The sequence below is a fragment of the Myotis daubentonii genome, chromosome 17 (genome assembly GCF_963259705.1).
Source record: "Myotis daubentonii chromosome 17, mMyoDau2.1, whole genome shotgun sequence".
Taxonomy (NCBI): domain Eukaryota; kingdom Metazoa; phylum Chordata; class Mammalia; order Chiroptera; family Vespertilionidae; genus Myotis; species Myotis daubentonii.
In genome coordinates this window covers 49860264-49885588 of record NC_081856.1, presented here as the reverse complement: position 1 = coordinate 49885588, position 25325 = coordinate 49860264, and the positions used below count along the sequence as shown (strand labels likewise).

The window sequence follows — 25325 nt, the reverse complement described above, 5'->3', positions numbered from 1 at the left end:
AGCCTGTGCTTACATACCCAGTCTCCCCTTCTGCTGCGCTCAGACCACATTTATGTTCCATCTGCCCAGGAAGCGCGATTCTCCCCATGCAGAGTTCTGGGAAGGTTCTCTGTGACACTGTGAAAGGCATTGGGTCAGAAAGGGCTCTTAACTGGTTGATAGGCACATGGGTCTTTGGTTTTCCTTTGAAATATTTTATCGTTTCAAGCAAACACACCAAAAACCTGATACTTTATTGACCACGGAGACCCTTCTGGTGGAAGCAGCTGGCAGGCAGGTGGCCGAGTCTTCCCTGTCGGGTGTCAGTGGGAGTCTCAGCGAGCGGAAACGCTTTGGCCTCCAGCAGAAGGTGTCAGGGTAGTGGAAGCTCCAGAGAGAGATCCAACACGGGCGCCCGTCTGCCCAGCCCATGTGGCCTTTCCTCGGTGTGTTTCTGAGCCTCTTCTCTGAGTGAATGCCGGCAGCAAGCAGGGCTGCGTCTTCTCTATTACTGTCTTAGCCCGAAATGCTGACCTCCACTGTAGGTGCCGTGAATGTCTAATGTGCTGCTGATCGTGAGGCTGCGGGCCGCGTTCCATTCCCCGGACGGCCTGACACTTGTCCTGCTGTGCTGAGCCTTTCTCCCCGGCGCAGACCGCGTTCCATTTCTCCAGTGCCCGTTGCCCTCACGCTGTGATTGATGGGGGGTCTTCTAGAGTGAAATATTTTTAGAAATTTTTTTATTGATTTTAGAGAGGAAGGAGGGAGAGGGTAAAGACATAGAAACATCGATAAGGGAGAGACATTGATCAGCTGCCTCCTGCATCCCCTACTGGGGATTGAGCAGCAACCTGGGCATGTGTCCTGACCTGGTATCGAACTGGGGACCTCTTGGTTCATGGGTGGATGCTCAGGCACTGAGCCACACCGGCTGGATGAGAGTGAAATACTTTAAAATTTCATCTGGATTATCGAACAACCTAGGAGGCTTAAGAAGGGAATGTGTCTTAAATTCCTGAAAAGGAAATCAGCAAATCCAAGCCAGCCGGCACTTCCTGGGCCTTCCACGGAAAACCCGCAGCGCTGGCTCTTGGGTGGGGACACAAAGGTGAGCCGGAGGCCATCCTGCCTCCCGCGGTCTGGGGCTGGAAAGAGCTCCACTCACACAAACATGATATGACACGGCGGGAAACACCACCGAGGAGGCTCAGGGGATCGCGGGCAAGGAAGGCTCACGGCCCACTCAGGGAAAGGCTTTATAACGAGAAAGGTGTTGTATTTATAAGCCTTTAAAGACAGGGTCTTAGTAGTTAGGTACATATTTGTTCATTTATTCATTCAGTAGACATTACGCATCTCCCGTGGGTCTCTGTACAAATCCATGCCCCCTGTCCTCGCGGCAGGAGGAGAGACGTGGAGAGTGAGCGTGGCGTCTGGAGCACTCCCACGGGCACGTGCTGCCATCACCTCCGCGCATGGCCCTGGGCCGTGCCAGCCCCTACCACGCTGCAGGACTCCTTCCCGTGGGCGCCGGGTGTGCAGGCCCCTAGCACTTCACTTACCAGGGCTGCACCTCAGGGCCAGCGCTCGGAAAACATGAAAGGAGAGTAACATTAGTTGCAGGGAGATTCATGTTAGAACACGAGGACTTGGCTTTGGCATTCCAGGGTTGATTTTTCTAAGCAGAATTTTCTCGTTTCCTGATCATCGTGGTTTCTTAATTGCTTGAAAGTGTGATGATTACTTGACCCCTCAACCTGTGGGGAGTCCATGGATTGATGGGGATAGAAGTGAACTAAACGCTGTGATGGCGAAAGGGAGACCGCCTTCCGTTGTGAGAACACTCAGTGCCCCGCTAACCATCTCCTGGACGTGTGCGGTTAATAATAGATGGCGTTTCTCCCTGCTGCTGGGAGTTCCCAGTGATCAGTCAATGTTCACAACAGCTCGGTTCTGTGGCAAACAACACTCAGGCTCCTCTGTCGTCTTCTTTTTCAGACCATGTACAAAATGAAGAAAACTATGCCCAAGTTCTGGATAAGTTCGGGAGTAATTTTTTAAGTCGCGACAACCCAGATCTTGGCACCGCTTTCGTCAAATTTTCTACTCTTACAAAGGAACTGTCCACCCTGCTGAAAAATCTGGTAAGCCATTTCATAAGTGATTTTTTTTATTAATTACAGCCAAACAGCTTTTGAGTCCTATGTATGGAGTCACAAGTAAAGAAATGCCATGGTGAGACTCCTTGAATTAGTACCTCCCGCCCAGCTGACAGCGGGTAGGTTTGTAGAGTGGGAGAGGAGCAGGTTGACCTGAATTCCTTCCACCTTCTCCCACTGTTTTGTCTCTGTCTCGGATGACTTCTAGCAGCTTTTGCCTTTTCGTTGGTTGAAAGAGTGATGACGCTGTCTGTGTCGGACACACACGTTCCATCTCACATGTGTGCAGATGACCATGCATTTCGATCCCGGATTTACAAATTAATTAACCTCTCCCAGTGCCCCTCATCCTTATAACCCGCTACCGAGAAAAAGATTTTGAGGTTCAGGGAATCTGGGGTTTCCGAAGCATCCCTAAGGCCTGGGCACTGCAGCTGCTGACCCTGGGAGGAGACACGGAGTTGGGGGTGGGGACCTGGTCACCAGGCGGTACTGTCTGGGCACCCCCAGGTTGTGCCCACCAGCCTCACACTGTGCCACATTGAGAAAGGTCTGCTCTGTGAGCTCATTCAATCGGGTCTCATTTCTCCAGAGTCCCCAGAGGCAGGAGCACAGGGAAGTTGGAAGGTGCCCCAGAAAAAGCTCTCCCATGCTTTCCCTAGCCTTTTCCGGAGGAGAAGGAGGAGGAGGAGGAGGAAGAGCTGGAGCTGTGTCTGTCCTTTCCCTCCCCTATCTCTCGCTAGTGTGCCTTGGCCTCCTGTAAGGATCCAGATCTCACACTCGATGCCTTGACCCCGATAGGCACTGTAGCATCACGAGAGAATCTTGGGAAAATGAAACCTTTTCTGTAGAACGTTAACCCGAATAGTTGACACATCAGAATATTTCTCCCCTGTTGTGCTGGATAAATACACGTGTGTATGTATCTGTCTTCCTGCAGTTTAACTCTAATTGATGATTTAGGCCATTGACTTAGTCTTAAAGTGACAATGAATCTTAAAGAAAAGAAAAGTTGAAGATAGAATATGTCTTATTTTTAAAAACTCTCAAAGGATCATTTTGATCTTAGCACATACATACGTATTTCTATCCTTTGGGGTTTTTTGATAAATTCATGATATTCCTGTAAATCTTACATTATCTCAGTCTCTGTTCAGAAGGGCCCTCTCATTTCACCTGCCTCTCTGCTGGTGACATAGCTCTAAGGGAGGCGCGGTGGGAAGAAAGGCAGTGACGGCAGACTGACATTCCCTTTGGTGGTAACTGGTGAGGGCTGGCTGGGCAGGAAGCTGTTTTCCCCAAGGTCGCTCTTTTCCCAGGGATATCTCGCCAACCTTTCATTTCCAGGAGACCCCGTCTGTTTGGCTTAAGCCAAGAGTCATCGCTTCCACGTTTCCCGGACCAATCCATTCCCACTCTTCCCCACACGGCAGGTCCCTTCGCGCTGTGTGTATCTGCCATCCACACGAGCCAAAATCCCAACCTCACTTCTCTGCTCTTCCTTCACCAGCAGTCTGTAGTCTCTCTTCCTTTCGCTGGGATTTCTCCCTCTAGTCAGAGCCCTTTCTGTGGCCAGCATCTCACAAAGGTGAAGTGGTGAGCTGTTTCCTCCCAGAAGTGGCCTGTGGAGTGTGGCTGGGGAATGCCACCTCTCAGTGGGGAGAAGCCACAGGATCGTGGACATGATCTGGTTCATCGATGATGTTTACAAGGTTTTGGTGTCAAGGTTTTAAGTGCATGGCTTTTGGTTGGGGGTATATGCTAGGTGACTTAGCATCTTAAAACATTATTACTCGTTTCGTTGGCTCACCAGCCTCGCTGAACCCACCCTGCCTCAGTTAAGGATGCCTTCCTAGTCAGCCGTCTGCGGACACAGCATTGTTTTACTGAAGCAGAGGCTATTCTTGTTTCCATGCCTTCTATCTTCTGGTTTTCTGCTTTGAATGCCCTTTTGTAGTGAATGTATTGATGAAGGAGGCTTTCTTTACAATGCAGCTTCCTTGTCTTTAAAAAAACAACAAAAGGAAAACTAAAGAACAAAAAGAAAGGATGCTGTTGAGTTTTGTTATTCATGTGATTAACACAATATGGAAATTATTTCCCGTCCTTCCTTGAACCTTTTCAAGGAACGCAGTGAGGCCATTGCCTGGGCTGCTCTGTTCCCAGTGTTGGGCCGGGCCGGCATGGCCTGCGATGCTGGCAAGGCCGGGAGTCAGCCCATTGCCTCCGTTCAATCACCAAACCGCAGAGCGGGGCAGGGAAGGCATACCCGTGGGTGGAAATAGATTCTCCATGGGCAGAGGGAAACGATTGGCCCCAAGACCCCCGTGGAGCAGTAGTTTTAGAAAATATATGTGAACCCTGTTTGAGATCAGTAGGTGGGGCCCAGAAGGGCCCTCTGCCTCTGGCTCTGTGGTCCCTGAGCCTCTGCAGAGCAGAGCTTGCCTCAGAACCCGAGCGCCCCCAGCAGGTCGAGGGCGGCATTGCTTCAGAGCCAGTGGAGCCCAGCGAAGATTTCTCCATCAGCCTGGCATTTCCTGTTTGCAGTCTCTGGCTGCAGGGCATTGTGGTTTGGGCTGAGGATGCTTTTATCTTTTTTTCTTCTTCTTCTTTTCTTCCCCCTCAAAGAGAAGAGCTGGAAATGCACAGGCTGGATGTAGATCGCTGGCAGATTATTTCTCAAGTTCTTTGAAACACTGAAAACTGCAGAGAGCTTGGGTATACTCAGCGGTGAATTGGCAGCCACTGGGTCCCCTGGGCTTAAGAAACCCCCTCTTTTCGCAGAATGGCGATGCATCACTGGGAGGGCCAGTGACCCCAGACACCCCTCGTGTCCTGGTGCGGCACTGCCCGCGCGGGTTGCGTGTTGCGGGACAGTCTCTGGAAAGCCGTCCAGCCCTGCGGGTGGAGGCAGTGAAGAGGGAGGTTTTCCTTTCCCTTCTGTTATAAACGAACATGTTCCACATAAAAGTTTCAGAAATATGGAGTAAATTAAATAAGAAAGTAAAGATCATTGTGTTGTTCTAACTTCTAACTAATGTCCTCTGAAGCAATTTTATGCATTTATACACAGACACTGGGTGTACATAGCGTCCAGTCCACAGTCTCTTATCCAAAACCCTTGGGGTAGGATGTTTCAAAATTCAGAATTCTACAGATCTCAGAAGGTGACGGATTGCATGGTACGTCTCACACACACACACACACACACACACACACACTCACACTGGTGACTTCCTAGGGCCTAGGCCCTCATAATTCAGCGCAGTTTTACCTCTGCAGTGAAATTCGTGAATATTTGCATAAAGTGGGATAAAGACTGAAGAGCACCACCTACGATAAAGGGACCTGTCGGGTTCAGAGACCTTTCCTGGCTTACCCGACCCTGGTTGTCTGAGAAGCGTTGTGAATTCCTTTGAGAAAGGCTGGTGTAGGTGGTGTGCTGGGTCAGGTGATCCGTTTCACTTTTTTGTTTGTTTCCATCTTATTCCATTTCTCACCTACACTTCCAGAATTTATTTCTTCTTTGCATTTCAATATGGAATGTCTGGTATTGAGGCTGGTTGCTTCTTTCCAGGTGCCTCTTTATTTTTTTTATTATTCCATTTGGTCCCTTTAGGTTTAAACCTGAAGGAACGGCCTACTCATTCCGTCTCCAACGAGTGGGTCCCTACATCTTCCACTAGAAAGAATGAGCCCTTCTCTTGACTGATTGCCCAACCGTGTTAAGCAATTGGAAGCTCAGAGAGTAGCAGAAACCCCACGACTTTGAAGTCAGATAAAACGGAGGTCAGGTCTCTGTCCACCGTTTCTCCAGCTAGGTCACAGAGGCAGACTCACTCGCTCACTCGCACATTCATCCAGAAAACAGGGAAATTACGAGAGGCCTCAGGGGCGAGAGACCCCTGGGCTGAGCCACAGATAATGAGTAAATGCTTATGAAACTATTCTCTTGGGCTTTTAGAGGCTCTTTTCCTTAAATAGGAACACTGAACAGCATTCTGCATTGATCGTTAGATACTGTACTTTGGTACTTTAAACATTAGAAGAGACTTTGCAGATACTGGCCCTGGCTCAGCCAGCATTTAACTACGGGTTAGCTCTGTGCCAGGCTCTCTGCTGAGCTGACTGTCACATTCGGTCGAAGAGATAGCCGCTACAGAATACGGTAATAGTTTACACGGACGCGTCAGTTAATGTCATAGGGAAGATGGGCATGGGTATAGGGCCAGATTCCGTACGCTTCCTGCTTTTCGCTGCCCACAAGTAGAGGAAACTTACTTGGTTTCCTGGCATCACAGGCATATGGTCGAAGGAGGTTCTTTTTCTGCATGGGTGGCCTTGAGATACAGCAAGTGATGGTGGCTTCCACAGCCACCATTTAGATAAATTCTTTGAATTCTAAAATATTCAGTGAGGATCAAGTGACGTGAGACTTCAAATGTGAAGACCTGGCCCAGCACGGGAGGGCCGTGCAGACAAAGGCAGCACAGAAGCCTGCTTTCTTACCCGTTAACTGAAGACACAACGTCTACTGTGAGGTGTTGCTTTCTCCCAGTACGTGGCAAGCCTGTGTGCTTGTTGATTTAACTTATTATGTTTTTAACTTGTGTCTTGGAGGTGCTTGCTGAGTAAAAGCTTATTGTTGTAAAACGTAATGTGTGATAGAGATGTTCAGTGAAGGCAAGGAAAATGTGATTTGAAGCGTGGTTTTGTTCTAGTTTACACATAACAAATTATACACGACACGCATGGAAATGAAATTAAATGTCTGAAAATTGATCGCTGCAAACTAAGTGATTAATTATTTCAAACACAATAAAGAAATCTTTAGGGTCGGGATGTCTTTTTCAAACCATAATGAAGCTAGATAGGCTTTTTTCCCTCTTGCTTTCCCATTTGTTTTGGCCTTAAAATCTTCGCTACTCCGCCTGTTCTTACAGTTATCCTGAAATGAAATCAGATGCTGCACACAATGCAAAGGAAAACTGCTTTCCTTTTCATTCTTGATGTAGGGAGAGGACGCTAAACGCAACCCATCAGTGACTTAAATTGAATTTGTCAGAACATAATGCATCATTCTACATTAAGGAAGTCTCGTATTTCCCGATTCCCCTACACCTACCCATTTTCCTCTGTAAAACTTCCAGGAGAACCGAGCTTTTCCCTTAAATTCAGTCTTGTCCGTTCTGGAAGCCTTTTGGCACAATGGAGTAATTGGGTTTCCACCTCAGCAGCCACTCACCTCTGCTCTCTCCTCCTGGTGGTTATGTCTCAGAGCACAGGCAGGCGGTCTTCTCTATGGGAACCTGGGGCTCCCTTAGGCAGTGGTGCCCAGAAGACCCGCATCATCTTGCCTAGAAAGCTCGTTTTCACAGGGGTGGTTGCACCTCGCCCTCCGAGCGTCAAACTAGGTTTGAGGTTTCTGTTCTAACAGATTTCCAGGGGGTGCTGACAGGGGGGTGCTGACGCTGTTGGCAGCCTGAGGGCCACATGTTGAGAACCACTCAAGAGGACTGTCATTCTGGACAGAGATTCAGAATTCCCTCGGGCTGTAGGGAAGCTGTACCTTTGTTCCTCCGAATCCATTACCTAATTAATTGCTTTTACCTTTATTCACTCCATCTGGTTCGCATCCTGTATTAAATCAAATCACAAGTTGGGTGAGAAACAGGCTGCTGGTTGATCATATCGCCCTCTTGTGCTTCTGTGTAATACTTTTTAATAACTTTCTGAATACAAAAATAATACCAGTTCATTCTTGAAAACTTAGAAAATACAGGGGGAAAAGGACTAAAATAAAAATCACCAATAACCTCCACTCCTGAGGAGTTGAGATTTATCTATATCTCTGTGTCCTCTAACCATTTTTCAGTTTACACATACATCTTTTTTATATGTATTATTTTAATCCTAAATTTTTAACAACATTGGGTTTACACTGTAGTGCTATTTTATAGCCCAGTTTTCATTTATTTATATTTTTGCAATGTTTTCCTATTTTGTGAAGTATTACAGCCCAAGGCCCTTTGTCTAATTAGGAGCATACAGCCTCCGGGAGCCAAGTGGCCTGGTTGAAGGGGTGGGAGCCCGTCACCAGCAGCCTCCCTCCCCAGGTCTGCAGAGCCCACAGGCCCCGCCCCATCCATGACTGTGCCCGTCATTCCACTGTAACTCACTACCCCAGTCTCCTGGTGTGAACTTCCCAATTTTCCCGGCTTTCGCTGTTTGCAGTTGCACTCGAGAGCGTCTCTGTAGCCTCTGCGTGTGTGATGATAGTTACTTAGGTGCTGGCCTTTGTCACTGCGTGAATTCGTTTTGTAATATTTGCATTTTCCCTTCCTTCGGGTCCAGCTGGTTAGGAAATGGGCAGAAGCTGCCTGTAGCCAGGATCCTGCAGTCTCCTCGCTCGGCTCACACCGAGAAGCTCTCCTTGTGATATTTGAGGCTTTTTCAAAAGGTGGTGTTTTTACTGCAGTAAAATGATGACGTGACCCTTCTAACTCCTCAGCATCACAGGGAACTGTTCAGTTAACGTTTTAATTCGTTACTGGGTTGGGGGCCACGCTCTGCTGCTGAGGCAGTGTGAGTGTCCCTGCTGCGGTTTCCGTTGGTCAGCATTTTTCCTGCTGTGTTTAATGTGTCCCCAGAGTTCATATTATGTATAAGGTTATAGTAACTGTGAGGTACATTACAGACCTCATAGGCCTGCCATGTTCTCAGGGCCAGAGTGAGCAGGGACACAGCCTGGTGGAGGCATGTCCGGCCTAGAGCTGTCTTCCCAGTTGTCAAAGGTGCTGGCTGGAGGTGCCCTTGGTCCCTCACCCCAGCGTGTCCTGAGAGCAGCTCTCACCAGCCCATCCCTCTCCAACTTACCCAGGGAAACGGACTGACCTGCTGGGAGCTGGCTCGTTGTTTTCATTGGATCCGCAGCTGCCTAACTTCCAGGAAACCGTCTCTGCCTGTGAAGGGAAGGAGAGAGAACCGACGGGCAGGGGAGGGAGGTGTCAGAATTAATGCAGGTGACAAAGCCAGCCAGTGATGAGTCGCTAACAGAGGTCACGGCAGGGAGGTATCGTGGAGGTGCTTCCCTCGCACTGCCCCTCGCTGCTCCTCACCTGGGCTCCTAGGGCAGCTCGGGCACCCACCACAGGCCCACATGGTAGCCAGAAAGCACAGGACAGGAACCCACGACTGCTTCATGGCTCCTGCCGTGGGCTCTGGTCAGTTAGTGAGCAGAACAGGTGAGGCCTCCCTTAAGCATCACCTTCTAGAGGGGAGAGATGGGTCGGTATTCAGGTAAGCGAGGTCTTTTCATTGCGGTGAAGCTCTAAAGTTAGGTAGAAAAGATCAGGACAGAAGAGGGGTGGGGATGGGGGGTGTCTGTGTGTGTGTGTCCATAGAGGAACACTGTGAAGTCATTACCAACAGCCGGGATTTCGGGGGCTATTGGTACCCTGTCTGGTAGTGTCTAAACAGTTTTAAGGAATAAATGGTTATTTTTATCAAAACCGGTATTAATTGCAGTACCCCTTTTGCACAATGAAAGGCTAGACCTCAGCTTCCTCCCAACTGGTTTATCCCGAATTCGTGGTCGGGCTCGATGGCTGTGCTCCTGGGAGAAACGGCCCGTCTGGGAGGAAGGAAGCGGGCGGCAGTTTGTTTGGGAAGCAGCTGGGTTTACCGCCCCTCAGCGTCATTCCCCCAGGGGGTTGAATGTGCTGGTGGCTCAACAACATGGAAAGGATGGAAAGGATGTACTTTTTAAAACATGCTCTTCAGCCTCATGTCATGTGGAATCACGTAAAGAACTTGTTAATTCACCATTACCGTGAAAGGGAAGAAAAGGGAGTATAGTTGAGTCCATGGGAATGGAACCAATAGAATTTTAGGAAAACAAATGGAAGATAGCTATGTGATAGATTTGAAAGGCTTTTTTAAAAATACTTTATTGATTTCAGAGAGAATGAGAGAGGGAAAGAAGGATAGAAACATCAATGATGAGAGAATCATCAATTGGCTGCCTCCTGCACGCCCCACTGGGGATCGACGCTGCAGCTGGGGCATGTGCCCTGACCAGGAATCGAACCGTGAGCTCCTGGCTCACCCACTGAGCCCACCAGCTGGGCTGTGCAAGGCTTTTTAGGAAAAATCATTGAAGACAGTGGAGGTGTGACAGGAAGTCTGTCCCCCATGTTGTCACTATATTCTGCTGGCTGCTCTGCAGTCGCCTGTGGAGATGATGCTGTTACACAACAGTTTGCAGGTCTGGCTCAGGCCATGAAAAGTGTTCCTGAGGGAACTAGAAAATAAATTTAAACCACACACACAAAACAGCAGACAGGAAAGTCACCGAATCCCCCATCAGCAAAGTCACCGGCTTCCTCTCGGTCCCAGAGCAATGCCTTACAATAGGGGGAAAACAAGCCCTCTGCACGGAATCGCCAGGGGAGACTTGGTTTGGCCTCCCAGTGAGTAATTCCTAACCATCTCCTCCTCGAGCGACGGGCCTGCTTTCTCTGCCGTCTCCCTGTGTCTTTATAATGACAGGTTGGTCCGATTCCCTTTCCACGAACGCAGCCTCCTTTGCCAGTTTTTATCAATGAACCTGCTTTTGCTGGGAGTAGGTTGGGAAGGGTCTGTGAGTTCTGAGTTGTGTCCTTGTCACTGGGGACACTGGATCTATACTGCACACTGGTTTGCCTGCTGGGTTTTTCTTATCAGCCCCACTTGAATGTGTGTGGATAACCACAGGAAGCTCTCAGCCCCTGAGGCTTCCCACCAGGGCGCCTGCAGCCACCGCCCTACCCGAGCCGGCCGCCATGACGCCACTGCGAGGTGGACACGTGTGTCATGTGTTTGCTGTGTGGTCAGTCCCTGGCTGGTGAGGGACTCTTCCTTCAAACCCCACGTTCAGTACTCACCACGGGATTTCATAATTCTTCTGCCGTTACTTTCTCACACAGCTCTCAGACCAGGGCGGCGATGGCATTCTGCGGTGGTGTTTCTTCTGCTTCATCTCACAGAAGATTTGAGGCATTGGCGACCTGGCATTAGAAATGGTTTATAGCCCGGCCGGCATGGCTCAGTGGTTGAGCGTCGACCTATGAGCCAGGAGGTCGCGGTTCGATTCCTGGTCAGAGCACATGCCCAGGTTGAGGACTCCATCCCCAGTGTGGGGTGTGTAGGAAGCAGCCGATCCATGATTCTCTCATCATTGATGTTTCTCTCTCTCTCTCTCCCTCTCCCTTCCTCTCTGAAATCAATGAAAATATTTTTTTAAAAGGAATGGTTTATAATTGCTATCTTTTCATTTTTTGTTTTAGAAGTTTTACTTTTTGTGAATAAACAATACAGTGCGTATTACCAAACCTTTAAAAAGTGCAGAAAAGTACAGAGTGAAAAGCCCCTCTCCCCTTCCCCACCCAGTGTCCGGAGGGACCTGGCCTCAGTGGTTTGCCATGTCCTTACCTTGTTCTCTCTATGCAGAGCCTTTACAGACAAGCGTGTGCGCAGCGCTCCCTAGTGGCGGGGAGTAAGCCAGCACTTGCCACGTGCACTGCTCATTCCGTCCTCACAGCAGCCGGCAGGACAGCTTACAGTGGTTCTCAACCTTCCTACTGCCACGACCCTTTCATACAGTTCCTCATGTGGTGGTGACCCGCAACCATAAAATTATTTTCGTTGCTACTTCATAACCATAATTTTGCTACTGTTATGAATCGTAATGTAAATATCTGATATGCAGGATGTGTTTTCAGGGGTCGCAACCCACAGGTTGAGAACTGCTGGTGGAATCTCTCACTGTAGAGGTGATGTCAGGTGGGGCATTCACAAAGCCCACGAGTGACGTGGCCTTCTCACACCGCCTCTCCCTCCTCCTCTGCTGCAGCACGCGGGGTTCAGGCGGAAGAGGCCTTGCTGACTGCATTCTGCCTGTGCTTGCCCGTCCCTGGGGTGCGAGGTCTCTGAAGGCAGCAGTGGTGTTTTATCTGTCTTTCCTCCCCAGCCCCTAGGACAGAGGGTGTCCAAGAATAGGCACCTGGTAAATGGTGGATGATGTCTTGGTTCCATGCTACTAAAACTGGTTTCTCCACGATTTAACAGGTCCATCTTGTCTTAATGCTGACGAGATGCTGTGGAAACCTAACCCTTGTTTATATCAGTTAGCCTGTGGTGTACGTGGGTTCGTGGTCTCATTTCGCTTCAAGGTGCAGAACTCATTGATGCTGTTAGTGAGGACGTACTGTACTGGGAGCTCCTTGAAGAGAGTGTACTCTACAGCCATCTCAGTCCTGGTGTGGCCGACTCTGCCTGCGCCAGTCCGTCCCTCCCTCGGATGGACAATCTTCATCTCTCTCCTCTGTAGAGTCAGCACCATCTTAAATCCAAGAGACCCAGGCACTGGCTCAGAACAGTGGCGAAAGCTGCACTCCAGCTGTAGACGGCGCCTCCTAAATGCCTTGTCCTTTTCACGAAATCTGGGCGCTGAGAGTCAGTTGTGAGCAGGACAGTCACGGATCTGCCCGCGTTGACCTTATATGTTCTGGTCAGGGAGACAGAACACACACAAACAAACTGGATAGTTTTAGATCATGGTAAATGCCATAAAGGAATATAAAAAGGAAAATTTTTTTAAAGAATATAGCAAGGAAGTGAACGCCAGTTGTATAATCTTCTCCTTGCTCTGACAGAGGCATTTGAAAAAAAGTCAAAGTAAGATCTGCCTGCCCGGCCGGCATGGCTCAGTAGTTAAGCATCAACCTATGAATCAGGAGGTCACGGTTTGATTCCGGTCAGAGCACATGCCCGGATTGTGGGCTCCAATCAACGATTCTCTCCATCATTGCTATTGCTATTTCTCTCTCCCTCTCCTTTCCTCTCTGAAATCAATAAAAATGTATATTTTTTTTAAAATAAGATCTGACTAATAATAAAAAAAAAAAAATAAGATCTGCCATTTCAGTAGGAGGGGCCAGTAAAGTTGTAGCTATGATCCAAGGCATCGTTTGTACAAGTGTGGGTCCCCTGCAGCACCCCGTTCAGAGCACAGGCCCTGCAGCCACTCGGCCTGGATCCAGGCAGCAGCTCTCCGCTCAGGAGATGTAGAAGGGCCAGCGAGGCTGCCTGATCTGGAGGCGTCCTCCCACAGGTGCCGCGGGGGGACCTGGAGGTGTCCTCCCTCCGGCAGGTGCCCCAGCTGCTGCCTAGCACTGGTGCGTGGGGAGTGCCCGCAGTAGCGACCTCCTGCCCTGTGCACTCTCCCTCTAACGGCTCCACCTTTGCTTTGTCTTCAGCTCCAGGGGCTGAGCCACAATGTGATCTTCACCTTGGACTCCCTGCTGAAAGGAGACCTGAAGGGAGTCAAAGGAGTGAGTGTCTGGAATCTGATTTTCACTGTAACTTGAAAGGATTGGGGTTTTTTTCTCTTTTAAGATCATAGGGGTACTTGCATTTGAAAGGCACTGGAACATTTTTAGCATAAAAAAGTGTTGATGGAAAAGGATCACGGAAGAGTGTGCCGCTTCACATGATGTTACTGACCGAGGAACAAGACCAGACCCTGGAGGAAGCGTGAGGGCCCTGGTGGGTGGGGCAGGGCTGGGCTCCATCACTGCTGGACCCCGCGGGCCCCCTGGGCCCCACATCACTGACGTGTGGCCAGGATGCGCGCCCTGCCAATCTCAAGCCTCTCGCTGGAATAATAGTGTGATGTGTGTGCAGGTGGCTTTTGTATAAAGTTTCCAGTGTCCCACAGAGGAGAGTGGTTTTGCTAGGATGTTATTTCAGAATTATTTACTCGCCTTTAAATAACAGTACATTCAATTTCGGTTTCGTTTTCTTTTTTCTAAGGATCTCAAGAAGCCGTTCGACAAAGCTTGGAAAGATTATGAGACAAAGTTGTAAGCGTTGTTTTTTTTTTCTTTGTTTTACCTTGTCATGATTTTCCTAAGAAAAAGATTGGGAAAAGGACAGACCCCTTAACTTACAAGGACAAAAACTTGTGTCGTGCATGCTTGTAAGGGCTAAAGGTTGGCCTGCCTGGCGGGTTCCTGTAAGGGGTCGGGGAGGCCACGCGCGGAGCCCTGGACGTGGGCCCAGCGCACCTCCACGCGGAGCGTTGCATGTGCCTTTATTAGTATGATCCCAAGTCGCCTGACACCGGGCTGTGCGGGGGATGGGAGGAGAAATATATTTTACAGCACTTAATAAAACCCTTGGCTGACAACCCGACAACTATAAACATAACAGAATAAAAGCATTTCCGAAGGCGGCAGTAACAGCAACATGACAAGCAAAAGAAACATTGAGGATTAAATATTTTTCTCTGAAACTACTCTCATGATTGGTGACGTAATAGTAACAACTGCATCGTCGGAGACTTGCTGTCTTAGGAGGACTGCGGTGCACTGATAGTTAGAGATGCAGCTGGGAAGAAAGAGGCTCTGGCCGTGGCCCGCTGCCGTAGATGAAGGCTGTGGGCCACCTCGTCCTTCTCTGAGGGCGGGGCGTGAACGCTCACGGGTGGACCGAGCATTGCCCTGCCTACAGGTGGCGGCGTGCACTTGGCCCAGACAGAACTGAGTCCTGACGAAGGGGATGTGAGTTCACAAAACGGGAGGAAAACACTTGCTCTAGACCTGTTGTGGGCTATAGCTCCTCTGTGGGACGCAGGAACAACAAAACAAGATGTGCTTTGTCCATTGACGTACTGCAGATCTGGATGGTACAACGGTAGTTACATAGAAACAGAAGGCCTTGAAGTGTCTGGTGGTCAGTACTGTGCATATCCTAGAGCAGTGGTCGGCAAACCGCGGCTCGCGAGCCACATGCGGCTCTTTGGCCCCTTGAGTGTGGCTCTTCCACAAAATACCGACTTCTGCGCATGGGCCACGAAGTTTCAATCGCACTGTACGTGCGCGCCCGCACGTGGTATTTTGTGGAAGAGCCACACTCAAGGGGCCAAAGAGCCGCATGTGGCTCGCGAGCCGCAGTTTGCCAGCCACGGTCCTAGAACATAAAGAGTTCTTAGATGATCCTGCATGTTAACTCTTGTGATCACGTGGTTCTCATCGAAAGGAAGATGTGCGTGCGTGTGTGCACATGTGCGTGTGTGTGTTAATGGTGGCATCTGCTTCCATTCCAGCACGAAAATTGAGAAGGAGAAGAGAGAGCATGCGAAGCAGCACGGGATGATCCGCACGGAGATCACGGGGGCTGAGATCGCGGAGGAGATGGAGAAGGAGCGGCGCCTCTTCCAGCTGCAGATGTGCGAGGTGCGGAGGGACTTCAGCCCCTCGCCCAGAGTTTCGTTAGCGGGGCCCTCCTGCGGGCAGCAGCCTTCCTGCCTGAGAGCGGCTGTGTCTGGCCCGGAGAGGAGGGACAGTTACTTAAGGACTCTAATCTCATTTTTCTCCAAGCCTTTGGGATCGGCCCTGTCACCGTTGCCTCCTGTTTTGAGCCTGGGGCCTGTGGGGCTCTAAGCCAAAGCAGGATTCTTTGGTGAGAATTTCACTGTTGCCTGTGAATGAGTGTGGAAAAGGCAAATTTTGGTAACACGGGTGAATCTTAGGTTCTACTGGTACAGGTGTAGAGCATGTTTGTTTGTTTTTAACCCTGTGTCTAGTTTGAATGAAAGCTTAAATGCAGGGGTCATTGAGAAAGCCTCTGAGTTCATGAAAAAAATGCAACGAAAAGCATGCTGCCTTCAACTTAGAGCAGTGGTTCTCAAACTGTGTTCCCACTGGACACCGGCGTCCTTGACCGACACTGACTCATGGGATTCCTTTTGTGCTTTTGGGAAACTATGAAAATGGGTAGGATTTTCTCACTTTTAAGGTTTCCTTCCTTAATTTTTCCCCCACCCCAATAAACCTTTGGCTCCTTCTTGAACTTGTCTGCTCATGAACACTCCCACACAAGGAGACACGTGAACAAGAGGCAAACAATGTTGGCAGAAATCCTCGGCCAGCTGTGAAAATCAGAGCTTGTGATGTTTGGTGCATAAGTTACTGAAGCGTTGTTTTCATCCTTTCCTTTTTATTAGCAAAAATTCTAACTCACCTCCTTGGTCTCAACGTTTTTTTGTTTTTTTTGTGTTTTTTTTTTTAAATATATTTTATTGATTTTTTACAGAGAGGAAGGGAGAGAGATAGAGAGTTAGAAACATCGATGGGAGAGAAACATCGACCAGCTGCCTCCTGCACACCTCCTACTGGGGATGTGCCCGCAACCCAGGTACATGCCCTTGACCGGAATCGAACCCGGGACCTTTCAGTCCGCAGGCTGACGCTCTATCCACTGAGCCAAACCGGTTTCGGCGGTCTCAAAGTTTTAATGCCTCATGGCATATCCCTTCGAGAGCACGCTGATTCCCTTGTTTTCAGCAAAGAATAGTCCATCTTGCAGGTCTTGACCCTGTGAACCCTAGGTTTGAGAGCCACTGCGCCAGAGGAAATAAATCAGCTATCCCAGGATGCTTTGCTGTGTTGATTTCTGCTTGTCTAGTAAACTAATCACGGGTGTTTATAACATGCTGACGTGCTAACCAATGTCTACTAGTGCCTGTGCCGATCACACACCCTGAAGATAGCCGAGGCCAGTACCTGGTGCAGATTCACACGGGGGGCTGCCCCCCGAAACCCTGCCCGGAGAGCCTTGTCGGCAATGACAGCATCCACTTCTGTTTTATTCCCACAGTATCTCATTAAAGTCAACGAGATCAAGACCAAAAAAGGCGTGGACCTGCTGCAGAATCTCATCAAGTATTACCACGCGCAGTGCAAGTAAGTGGCAGGTGGCCGTGGCGACTCGGAGCCGAGGAAGGGCCCGCACTTCGGTTTTCTTGCTTCTTTCCTCTGGTCTTCATTCGGTCACTGCATAGTGATATGAAGGCCTCCCACAGCCAGATCATATGCAGTGCGTGGTCTTGTCCATAGTCAGTGTTTTCTATCAATCAGCCACTCATGTTAGTGCAACTGCTTGGCTCCTGGAAATGCTGCAACTCAGAAAGGCTGGCGTTACTGTGACGGCCTTGCGGCCCCTCCTGCAAACACTGTCCCTGTCACTGGAGAGGCCTTCCCAGTGCCCGCTTTTCTCCCTCCTTCCTCGGCATCTCACCGGTTACAGCGTCATTTGTACCGCATTTTCCTGCTTGGGGGTTTGTGATATTTTTCACCATCTACATTAGGTGAACGCCATCATTCGGGCAGTAGGAACACTCTGCACTTGTGCCTGGGTTGCTGGAATATTCTGAGAGGCGCCCACGGTCCCCATTTTTGTTTGTTCACCTGGCCAGGCCCCCTGTTTATGACGTTTGAGGCTCTGCGACACCACATTTGCCTTTTCACTCCTTGTTTCCTTTCCGGGTTCGCTTTTGTGGGCTCTCTGGTAATTTTTATGTGAAAATGTACCTGTTTCCTGTGTTCGATTCTGGCCAAGGGCACATGCCCGGGTTGTGGGCTCAATCCCCAATGTGGGGCATGCAGGAAGCAGCCGATCAGTGATTCTCATCACTGATGTTTCTGTCTCTCTCTCCCTCTCCCTCCCTCTCTGATATCAATAAAGAAATATATATTTTTTTCAAAAAAAGAAAACACAGTTTATGTGAAGTGCCAAGCGTGCTGGGCGTGTGGTCAGTGCTCAGCCATGCCAGGCTTGCTACCCCTCTGGGTGCAGTAAGGCACCTCTTGTGTCCGTGGTAGGATAAAGCCGTGTGGGGACTCGGGACATGTGGGGACTGACTTTCCTCCGGCCTCTGTTTCTAGTCCCATCCATCTCTCCTTAGAGTGTCCAGTTAGGGTCCATGACACCCCACTAGTTAGTGTGTCCTTTTCTCTCTTTTGAGCTCAAATAAGGCACAACCAGGGGAGCTGTCCCTGTGTGGTGACAGCGTGAGCAGCGTGATGTCTGCTGGCATGTGGCAGTAGCGCCCAGGCGTGTTTGTTGGCACATCTTTTACAAAACACTGAAATCCGTTTTATACGTGTTTTGTGTAGATACATGGTAAGAGGGTAAATTGTATTTTTGGATTTTTTAGGTAATTATGGTTCATTTCATTTTTGTACTGCGGGTAAGTCTCTGATGTTTTCCATTGTAGTTTCTTTCAAGATGGCTTGAAAACGGCTGACAAATTGAAACAGTACATTGAAAAACTGGCTGCTGACTTATATAATGTAAGTTCTTTATAAAATACATGCGTTTAACTTGCTTTGTAGATAAGTATCAGGAAATGTGAAATCTGTATTAGAAGAGTATTAAAGACAAGAAGACCAGTTAAGTGATGTGTCCAATAAAGACAGATAAACCTTCAGTTTGACTCAGACGTCAGTGATGGAATGTTCCAGAGTGTGTTTGGGGAGCATGGGAGGAGCCGGAAGGAGAGTCTAACGGTTGCTTCTAGGTGACTCTCTGTTCAGGGTTCAGTAACATGACGGTGCCCTTCCGTCAGCAATCGCAAAAGGAATGTTTTGGTCGTGAAAGGATAAAATGGACTGCCTCTGAGTAGGCAAGTTTATGGATTTGGGGGGCTTGCTTGCTTTATATTTCCTCTCTTTTTTTCTCATGTTTAGGTTTTGCTTTTATAAAAGCAAAAGGAAAACTTCTTTGAGGAAAAATACTAAATGCATATGTATAAAGGTCAACCTTTATTCCCATAAACCACTTGGCAATGAATCGTATTGAAAGTGTATGTTTTATGAGTGCAACTACATATGTTCCAATGGGGTTTTTAGCGTCACAGATAATACCGTGTGTCTTTGTATAACTTTAGAAAGTATATGGCTGTGTACTTTTCCTGCTTTTCTTTTAGCGAATGTGGCTCTGGTTGTGATCAGGTTCCCGTGTTTACAAAGCAGCCAGCCTTTGCCCGCGGGTAGGGCTCTGCCCTCACACATGCGTGGGCCCGTGGGTTTGGTCCTCAGTCCCCGGTTCTCTTCTGGGCCTTCAAGGTCATCGTGGTATCACTACCGCCTTTGGAAAAACCAGAAGCAAATAACTCCATGTTATTTCTTAACTTTGTTTAAAGTGGAACTTTAATTATCTAGCCTAGAGGTATTATTTAATAAGAAAGCATGTTGCATTATTCACTCATTTCAAAACCCACTGGAACCTTCATAAGATGAGAAAATTGTGCCTCTTATATAAAAAATGAGACCATGTGAAGGATTTGAGTAAGGAAATCGGCTATATCATTGAGTAGTTCGATGTGTGGTATATCAGGGTGAATGAAACGCTGTTCATAAACATATAAAAGATAAGTGACAGAGTAATTTTTTTCTCTTGTAGATAAAACAGACCCAGGATGAAGAAAAGAAACAGCTCACTGCCCTCCGGGACTTAATAAAATCCTCTCTTCAGCTCGATCAGAAAGAAGTAGGTGCTCAGCGTCTCCAGCAGGGCTGGCCGGGCAGGCGGGGCTCCTGGTGGGGTGTGGGTGCCTCCCAACCTGCAACAGGGGTGCTGACAGCTTCCTGCCAGGGTGGGGTGGGACAGGCGAGACACCAGACACGTGTGCACCTACTGCACTGCCCAGGCTAGAAGCCGTGTTTCATTTCCCTTCCCTCCTACGGAAAAGGTGTCCTGAGCCCCAGCCTACCGCTCCGTGGCTCGGCTTTCTGTCCTGGCTTTGCAGATGTGTGTTTCAGGCGTGTGTCTTCTCCAACTGTGGGGGGAGAGGCAGGGCAGCGCACACCCCTGTGCTCCTTAGCTCGTCTCTCTTTCCGGGCAGCCGCAGGTGGGCGGGGGAATAGAGAAACAGTCTGAGGCACAGCCCTATAGAAGCTGTGCCCCCCACTTAGGAAAAAGGAGGTGCGAGTCTTTGGATACTGAGGTGTGGAGTATACAGAGCATGGTAGCTGTTAGATGACTGCTCAGATCCTTAATCATAAATCGTATTTGTTCATTTGTTGTGCAAACGTTTAATTAGTACCTACAATGTGCCAGCAGCTGTGCTAGGCAGTAAGCGTTAGTCCTGTCCGGTAAGGGGGTTACATCTGGTAGAAAGTGGAGAGTGTCAGCCGTGTGAACAGGAGTTGTACCTAAAGTGGCGTGGATACTGTAGGAGAGATGCCAGCGAGAGGAAGCTGCAGAGATGCAAAACTGCCTGGCAGTGTCAGCGGGCGACGTTTGGGATAAGGTGGGTGGAGGCGTGAGATGCGGTTTCTGGGCAGAAAACCCGGGATGCCCACTGGAGGGGACGGGCTTCGAGCTGAGAGTAAGTGAAATAGCCCCAGTTGCCACATGGAGAAGGTAGAAACGTGCCTATTTGGATCGTGAAATTATTATGCATTGAATTTAAGTGTGATCTCTTCAATGCAGTATTGAATAATTATAAAATATAGCATTTTTAATATTTGTAATTCCTCATGATATTATCTCACAGTGGCCAACTATTTGTCATCTCCTGAAATTTCTGAAAGGTGTTCATGAGTCCAAACAAAACAGAGTGAGCCCCCTCGAGCGTGGGAAGCCTGCCCAGCACCCCTGGTCCCGCGCACCAGTCCTGAAGGTGCTTCACTGGGCCACTGGAGCCCTCGCTGCTTCTGCCTCCAGTTTTTACATTCGCTGGGTGTTGTGAAGTGAGAGGAGGCCATAGCCCTTTAACACTGGGCCCTGCTCACCTGTGGACAGGTGTCAGTGCCGGGTGACGTGTGTGCTGTGCGCTGACATCATGCAGAGCCGCCTCGGCCAGCACCTGCACCGGCCTCGCAGGCCGCCTCGAGGGTGCGACCACTCAGCATAAGAGCAATAGAAAGATCCAGATTGTGGGGGGAAGAGGTAGATCTCTGTCTAGAGAAATTTGCAAGGTTTTGTACTGACTCGTACGTACTTAACCACTTCCTACCTGTTTTGCCACAGGGATTACTTCCTACATATGGAAGCTTTCTTAAAAAAGAAAAGCTATTGTAGGCTCTCGGTTGTGCATGGAGACCGGTGTATTCTGCTCATGCTAATAACTAAAGGAAAAGTTGCATACCAGTACAAGCCGAAGGAGTGTGTACATGCGGAAGTAACACACGCGGCTTGATTGATTTTAACTTCGTGCCAAATCGCTCAATGATGAGTTTTCATTAGCACCGTGTCCAGAGTATTTTACAAGTAAAGTTGATCTCTCACAGCATGCCTAGTTGCCTAGTCCATTCTCATGCTGTTTATCATCTCTGTGTAAAGAAGGTAGTGATTTTTAATGATTTCCGTTAAACATGAAAGGAGATTTTCATTTCTCACCCTAGTTCTTCGGTTCCAGAAGGTATAAAGTCATCTAAAGACTGGCCCGAGAAAGTAAGGCCCAAGAAATCACTGAACAGCCTCACCCCACCACCAGGCTCGAACTCCACTCAATTAAAGGAAGCCTCATGAACGTGTGTTGTAACTAGGACTCCCAGATTTGGGGTAGACTCATATTTTTTTTCTCGTGAAAATAAAATTCTCTAATGACTGGTGGCAGATGTCCTATGGAATTAGGCCTCTTAAGCTTTTATAGTAGCTCAACCTCCCCGAAGAACTGTTTGCTACATGAGTATTTTTTGAGATGAAAATGTTTTATTTTTGAAGATGATGTCCATAAATCGTCCCCAAACCCCCAGCTTTGTGTGAGCCCCTCTCGATAGCGCACCGTCCTGGGGTTTGCAGGTGTCTGACAGATCCTGGGCTTGACTCATCAGTCCTCACAGCACCTGGCACACTGCCGGGCACCAAAGCTGCTCGGTAAATATTTAGTACACGGAGACAGAAGGACCCTGTGCCCGCCCCATTCATACAGTAGAGATGAAGCTCCCCTAACAGAGGTCTGTCCTCAGATCGGGTGCCAGAAACTCTTAGGACCCCATTAAACCAATGAGTGTGTAATTGCTTGCAGTTTAAAAAGACTGGAGATTTTCTCCTTAATAATGCATTCAAAGGTTTTCTAATAAAGTCAGGTAATCTGTGCTGCTAACAGAGAATGGGAAATTGAACTAAAAAATGATACCGTGTTTTATTCTACAGCTTACATTTCTTGGCTCACCTCGTGCAATTTCCCCAAGGTTTTATTTTAAATTCATTGTTTTTTAGTTTCATTTTGCCTGAATGATTTTTTTTCATTTGCATTTTCTCTCCTGAATACATGTTGAATTTTATTATGCTGGCAAAGGATTCAGCACCTACTTCATTCCCTCAATTTTGTTTTCTTTTGTTTTCATTTAGTGTTAACAGTTCTCCAAGGTTTTCTTTCTCAGAAAAGAAAACCCTCTTTTCATGTATCCGGTGTGCCCTGCTACACAAGCTGAATGACCATTATTTCTCAAAGTGCAGAAAGCATCGTTTGTATGACTTTCTTAAGCCATAAAACTCATTAGCAGTTAATTTGGGATTGCTTCATGCTAGACTTCTGAAACAGATTGCTTCTTCCCTGTTCGGGTTAATGGAATAATGTTCTGAGGTCAAAGCCTGGAGTTCAGCCACTTCCTTTACCTTTAAAAGCATCTTTGTCTAATGTGAAGCAAGGCCCATGCGATATGTTTATTGTCCAGAATCTAGAGTGTATTTAGGCTTGTAATAATTATAAGTAAGGGAAGTCTTAATGGCACATTTACAGGATATAGTAGTTTTCCTAAGTTATCAGCATTTAAATTCTTGTTAAATATGTAAGCGCTTTCATTTTTTAAGCATAGGACTTATTTTAAAGGTTAGCAAATGGACTGAGCTTGGAGAGGCATAATTTTTAAATGCAAATGGAAAAATCATAATTTTAAATCCCGAAGAGCAGGAATTACGTGGGCAGACACAGAGAAGTGCAGTTTGGTGAAAGGGTGCCAACTTTTAATAAGAATTGGGATCCAAGGAGAGTTTCGATTTTGTGCTTCATGTTCTGGAGGCAGAGAGATGGCGAAAATCCCCGAGTCCAAACCCACAGCGGAGCGATTTTAACGGTTTCGTCGGTTCCGGCAGCCAGTTGTGGATTGCAGTATCTGGCCTCGTGTTTTGTCCCACGGCCCCACCCTCTCCAGCCCCATCCATTCTCCATCCTAATTGTGTCCCTACTGTGGTTCCCGGGACTGTCACTAGGGGCGCTGTAGAGGCAGGCTGCTCTCTGCTGTCCCTCCCTCAGCTCTCCAGCCAGAGGCCTGGGCACGCCTGTCAGGGAGGCCAGCGCCAGCCAAGTCCCGTGGAGTCCCAGGCTCTGGGCCCTGGGGAGGCTCAGCTGCAGGGGATCTGGCCGGTTAAAGACAAAGAAGTGACTCGGGTTAAGAGAATGACTGGAGTTTGCAACCTGTTTAGTAGACTCAGCTGCCTAGAAAGGCGCAGGCAGCCTCGTGGCCTCGCTCGGGAGAGCACAGTGAGTGGAGAGTGAGTCCCCGCCTCAGAGACGGGCTGTGTCCCGGGCAGTGTCCTCAGGGCCTGCACGGTGCCCGGCTGTAGGGGTTCGGGACGCGCTTCTGAGCACAGAACTCGTCACATGTAGAACAGCCTTAAAGGAGCGCTGCCCTCGCTGAGGCCAGAAAGCAGCTCCTGCCCTCAGGCCTGCTGTGCACCAGCCATCAGTAGGCACCCAGGCTCAGAGCTTCCCCTCCTCTCCGTCCCTTGTCCGGGGGTGCTTAGGGACTGGATATATTAAGTTCTCTTCACTCGGAAAAGCAAAACAAAAAGAATCCTGAAATTTGTTGTGGCTTTTTTTTTTTTTAAATCCTCACCCAAGGATATGTTTCTGATTGATCCTAGAGAGAGGGGGAGAAACATCGATGTGGGAGAGAAACATCATTCGGTTGCCTTCCATACGCACCCCGACCGGAGATGGACCCTGAAACCTGGGTATGTGCCCTGACTGGGAATCAAGCCCGGAGGGACCCTTTGGTGCTCCGGACAGCGCTCCAACCAACTGAGCAGTGGCTCTTTCTAGATTTCCTAAGTAATTCCCACTGGGTCTCACTGGGGTGCTGATTCTCTGTGCACACACTTTGAGGTTTGTCACCCGTGTCATCTTGGGAATGTGTACTTCCTGTTTCTCTATTTTGCCTTTTTTTCTGTTCTCACTCAAAATTTAGTTAATATAGATACTTTATTGTGCCAAAGTTTATCATGGTTCTAAAGATGTATGCATATGAGTTTGTTCTAGTGTCACCTTTATAATATTTTCTCTGTATGTTATAAAAAGTGTTTAAATTACGAGTGATAAGACTGTCAATGAAATTAACTATATTTTCAAATGTTCTGCCTTTTTTCTCTGTTGCTCTTGCCCTTCCTGATCGAAGTCTAGGAGAGTAAGTCACCGCTGTTTGTGAGAATGTGTTGTCCTATTTCTGTTTGCAACCCGTTTCTCATTGTACAGTTAGTTCCACGTTAGATTACTCCCTGCATTTCCCCATAACGGCAGTCTGGTGGTGCCGTCTTTACAAAAACCCCGGGAAGCTCAGTGGCGCCCCAACATTAAGTCAAGCTCGGTGGTATCCATGTTGTTCTCGACCCTTGTCACCCTTTTAATTACACAATACATTTGTCACTGCAATACAATCTTTTTCTTTTCTTTTTTTTTTTTTCATTAAAAGCGTGGTTGTGAGTGTATTTTGCAGAGCACTAGTTAGTTACAGAGCAAGAACTTTATTAACAGTTCTTACTACCTTACTCAGAAGGTGCACTTCTTATCGTGGGTGTTCCACACCCCGCAGAGCGTACACAGGGACGAAAGGTACCCCCAGGGAAGAGCACTCACCTTCCGGTTGCATGGACTTGGATTTGCGGTCCTCCGCGTGCCTGCCTGGCTGCTGGTGTGAACTGGGGTAGCCATAGAATAGTCCCCCGCATGTTTGAGGCCGAGCTGGGATCTGAACTGGCGCTAGGAGGCCCGGACCCCAGGCCCCAGCTCCGCCTTGAACTTGCTTGTGACTGCCCGGCTTCCTCCTGTAAAATAAAGGCAAGGACCTGACCGCCGCAGGCTGAGGCTCAGAGGCAGGGACCTGAGAGGCGTCTCCAGCGTGTGACTCACCTGCGACTCGTCTCTCCTAGGACTCCCAGAGCCGCCAGGGGGGATACAGCATGCACCAGCTCCAGGGCAACAAGGAGTATGGCAGCGAGAAGAAGGGGTACCTGCTGAAGAAGAGTGACGGGTACGTACGCCCCCTCCTTGTGCCCTGGGTGCTCAGCTCCCTTCCCGAGCGTCAGGTCAGATTACCCACGGGCTTTGCCCGCCCCCCACGGGGGAAAGGCACTTAC

General features: G+C 48.7%; 1 protein-coding gene across 5 annotated transcripts in view; it reads left to right on the top strand.

Annotated features, from left to right (window-relative positions):
- Positions 1-25325, top strand: part of ASAP1 (ArfGAP with SH3 domain, ankyrin repeat and PH domain 1) — a 216462-nt gene that overhangs the window by 152703 nt on the left and 38434 nt on the right. For 3 of the 5 annotated variants that reach the window (XM_059672302.1, XM_059672306.1, XM_059672303.1), the window contains 9 exons: positions 1978-2123; positions 13436-13510; positions 13992-14041; positions 15286-15415; positions 16839-16924; positions 18238-18313; positions 19425-19511; positions 23838-23927; positions 25119-25219. In XM_059672302.1, the coding sequence (XP_059528285.1) occupies positions 1978-2123; positions 13436-13510; positions 13992-14041; positions 15286-15415; positions 16839-16924; positions 18238-18313; positions 19425-19511; positions 23838-23927; positions 25119-25219 (841 nt within the window). The remainder of the gene's footprint in view (positions 1-1977; positions 2124-13435; positions 13511-13991; positions 14042-15285; positions 15416-16838; positions 16925-18237; positions 18314-19424; positions 19512-23837; positions 23928-25118; positions 25220-25325) is intronic. The other 2 variants (XM_059672304.1, XM_059672305.1) reach the window with 1 other exon arrangement.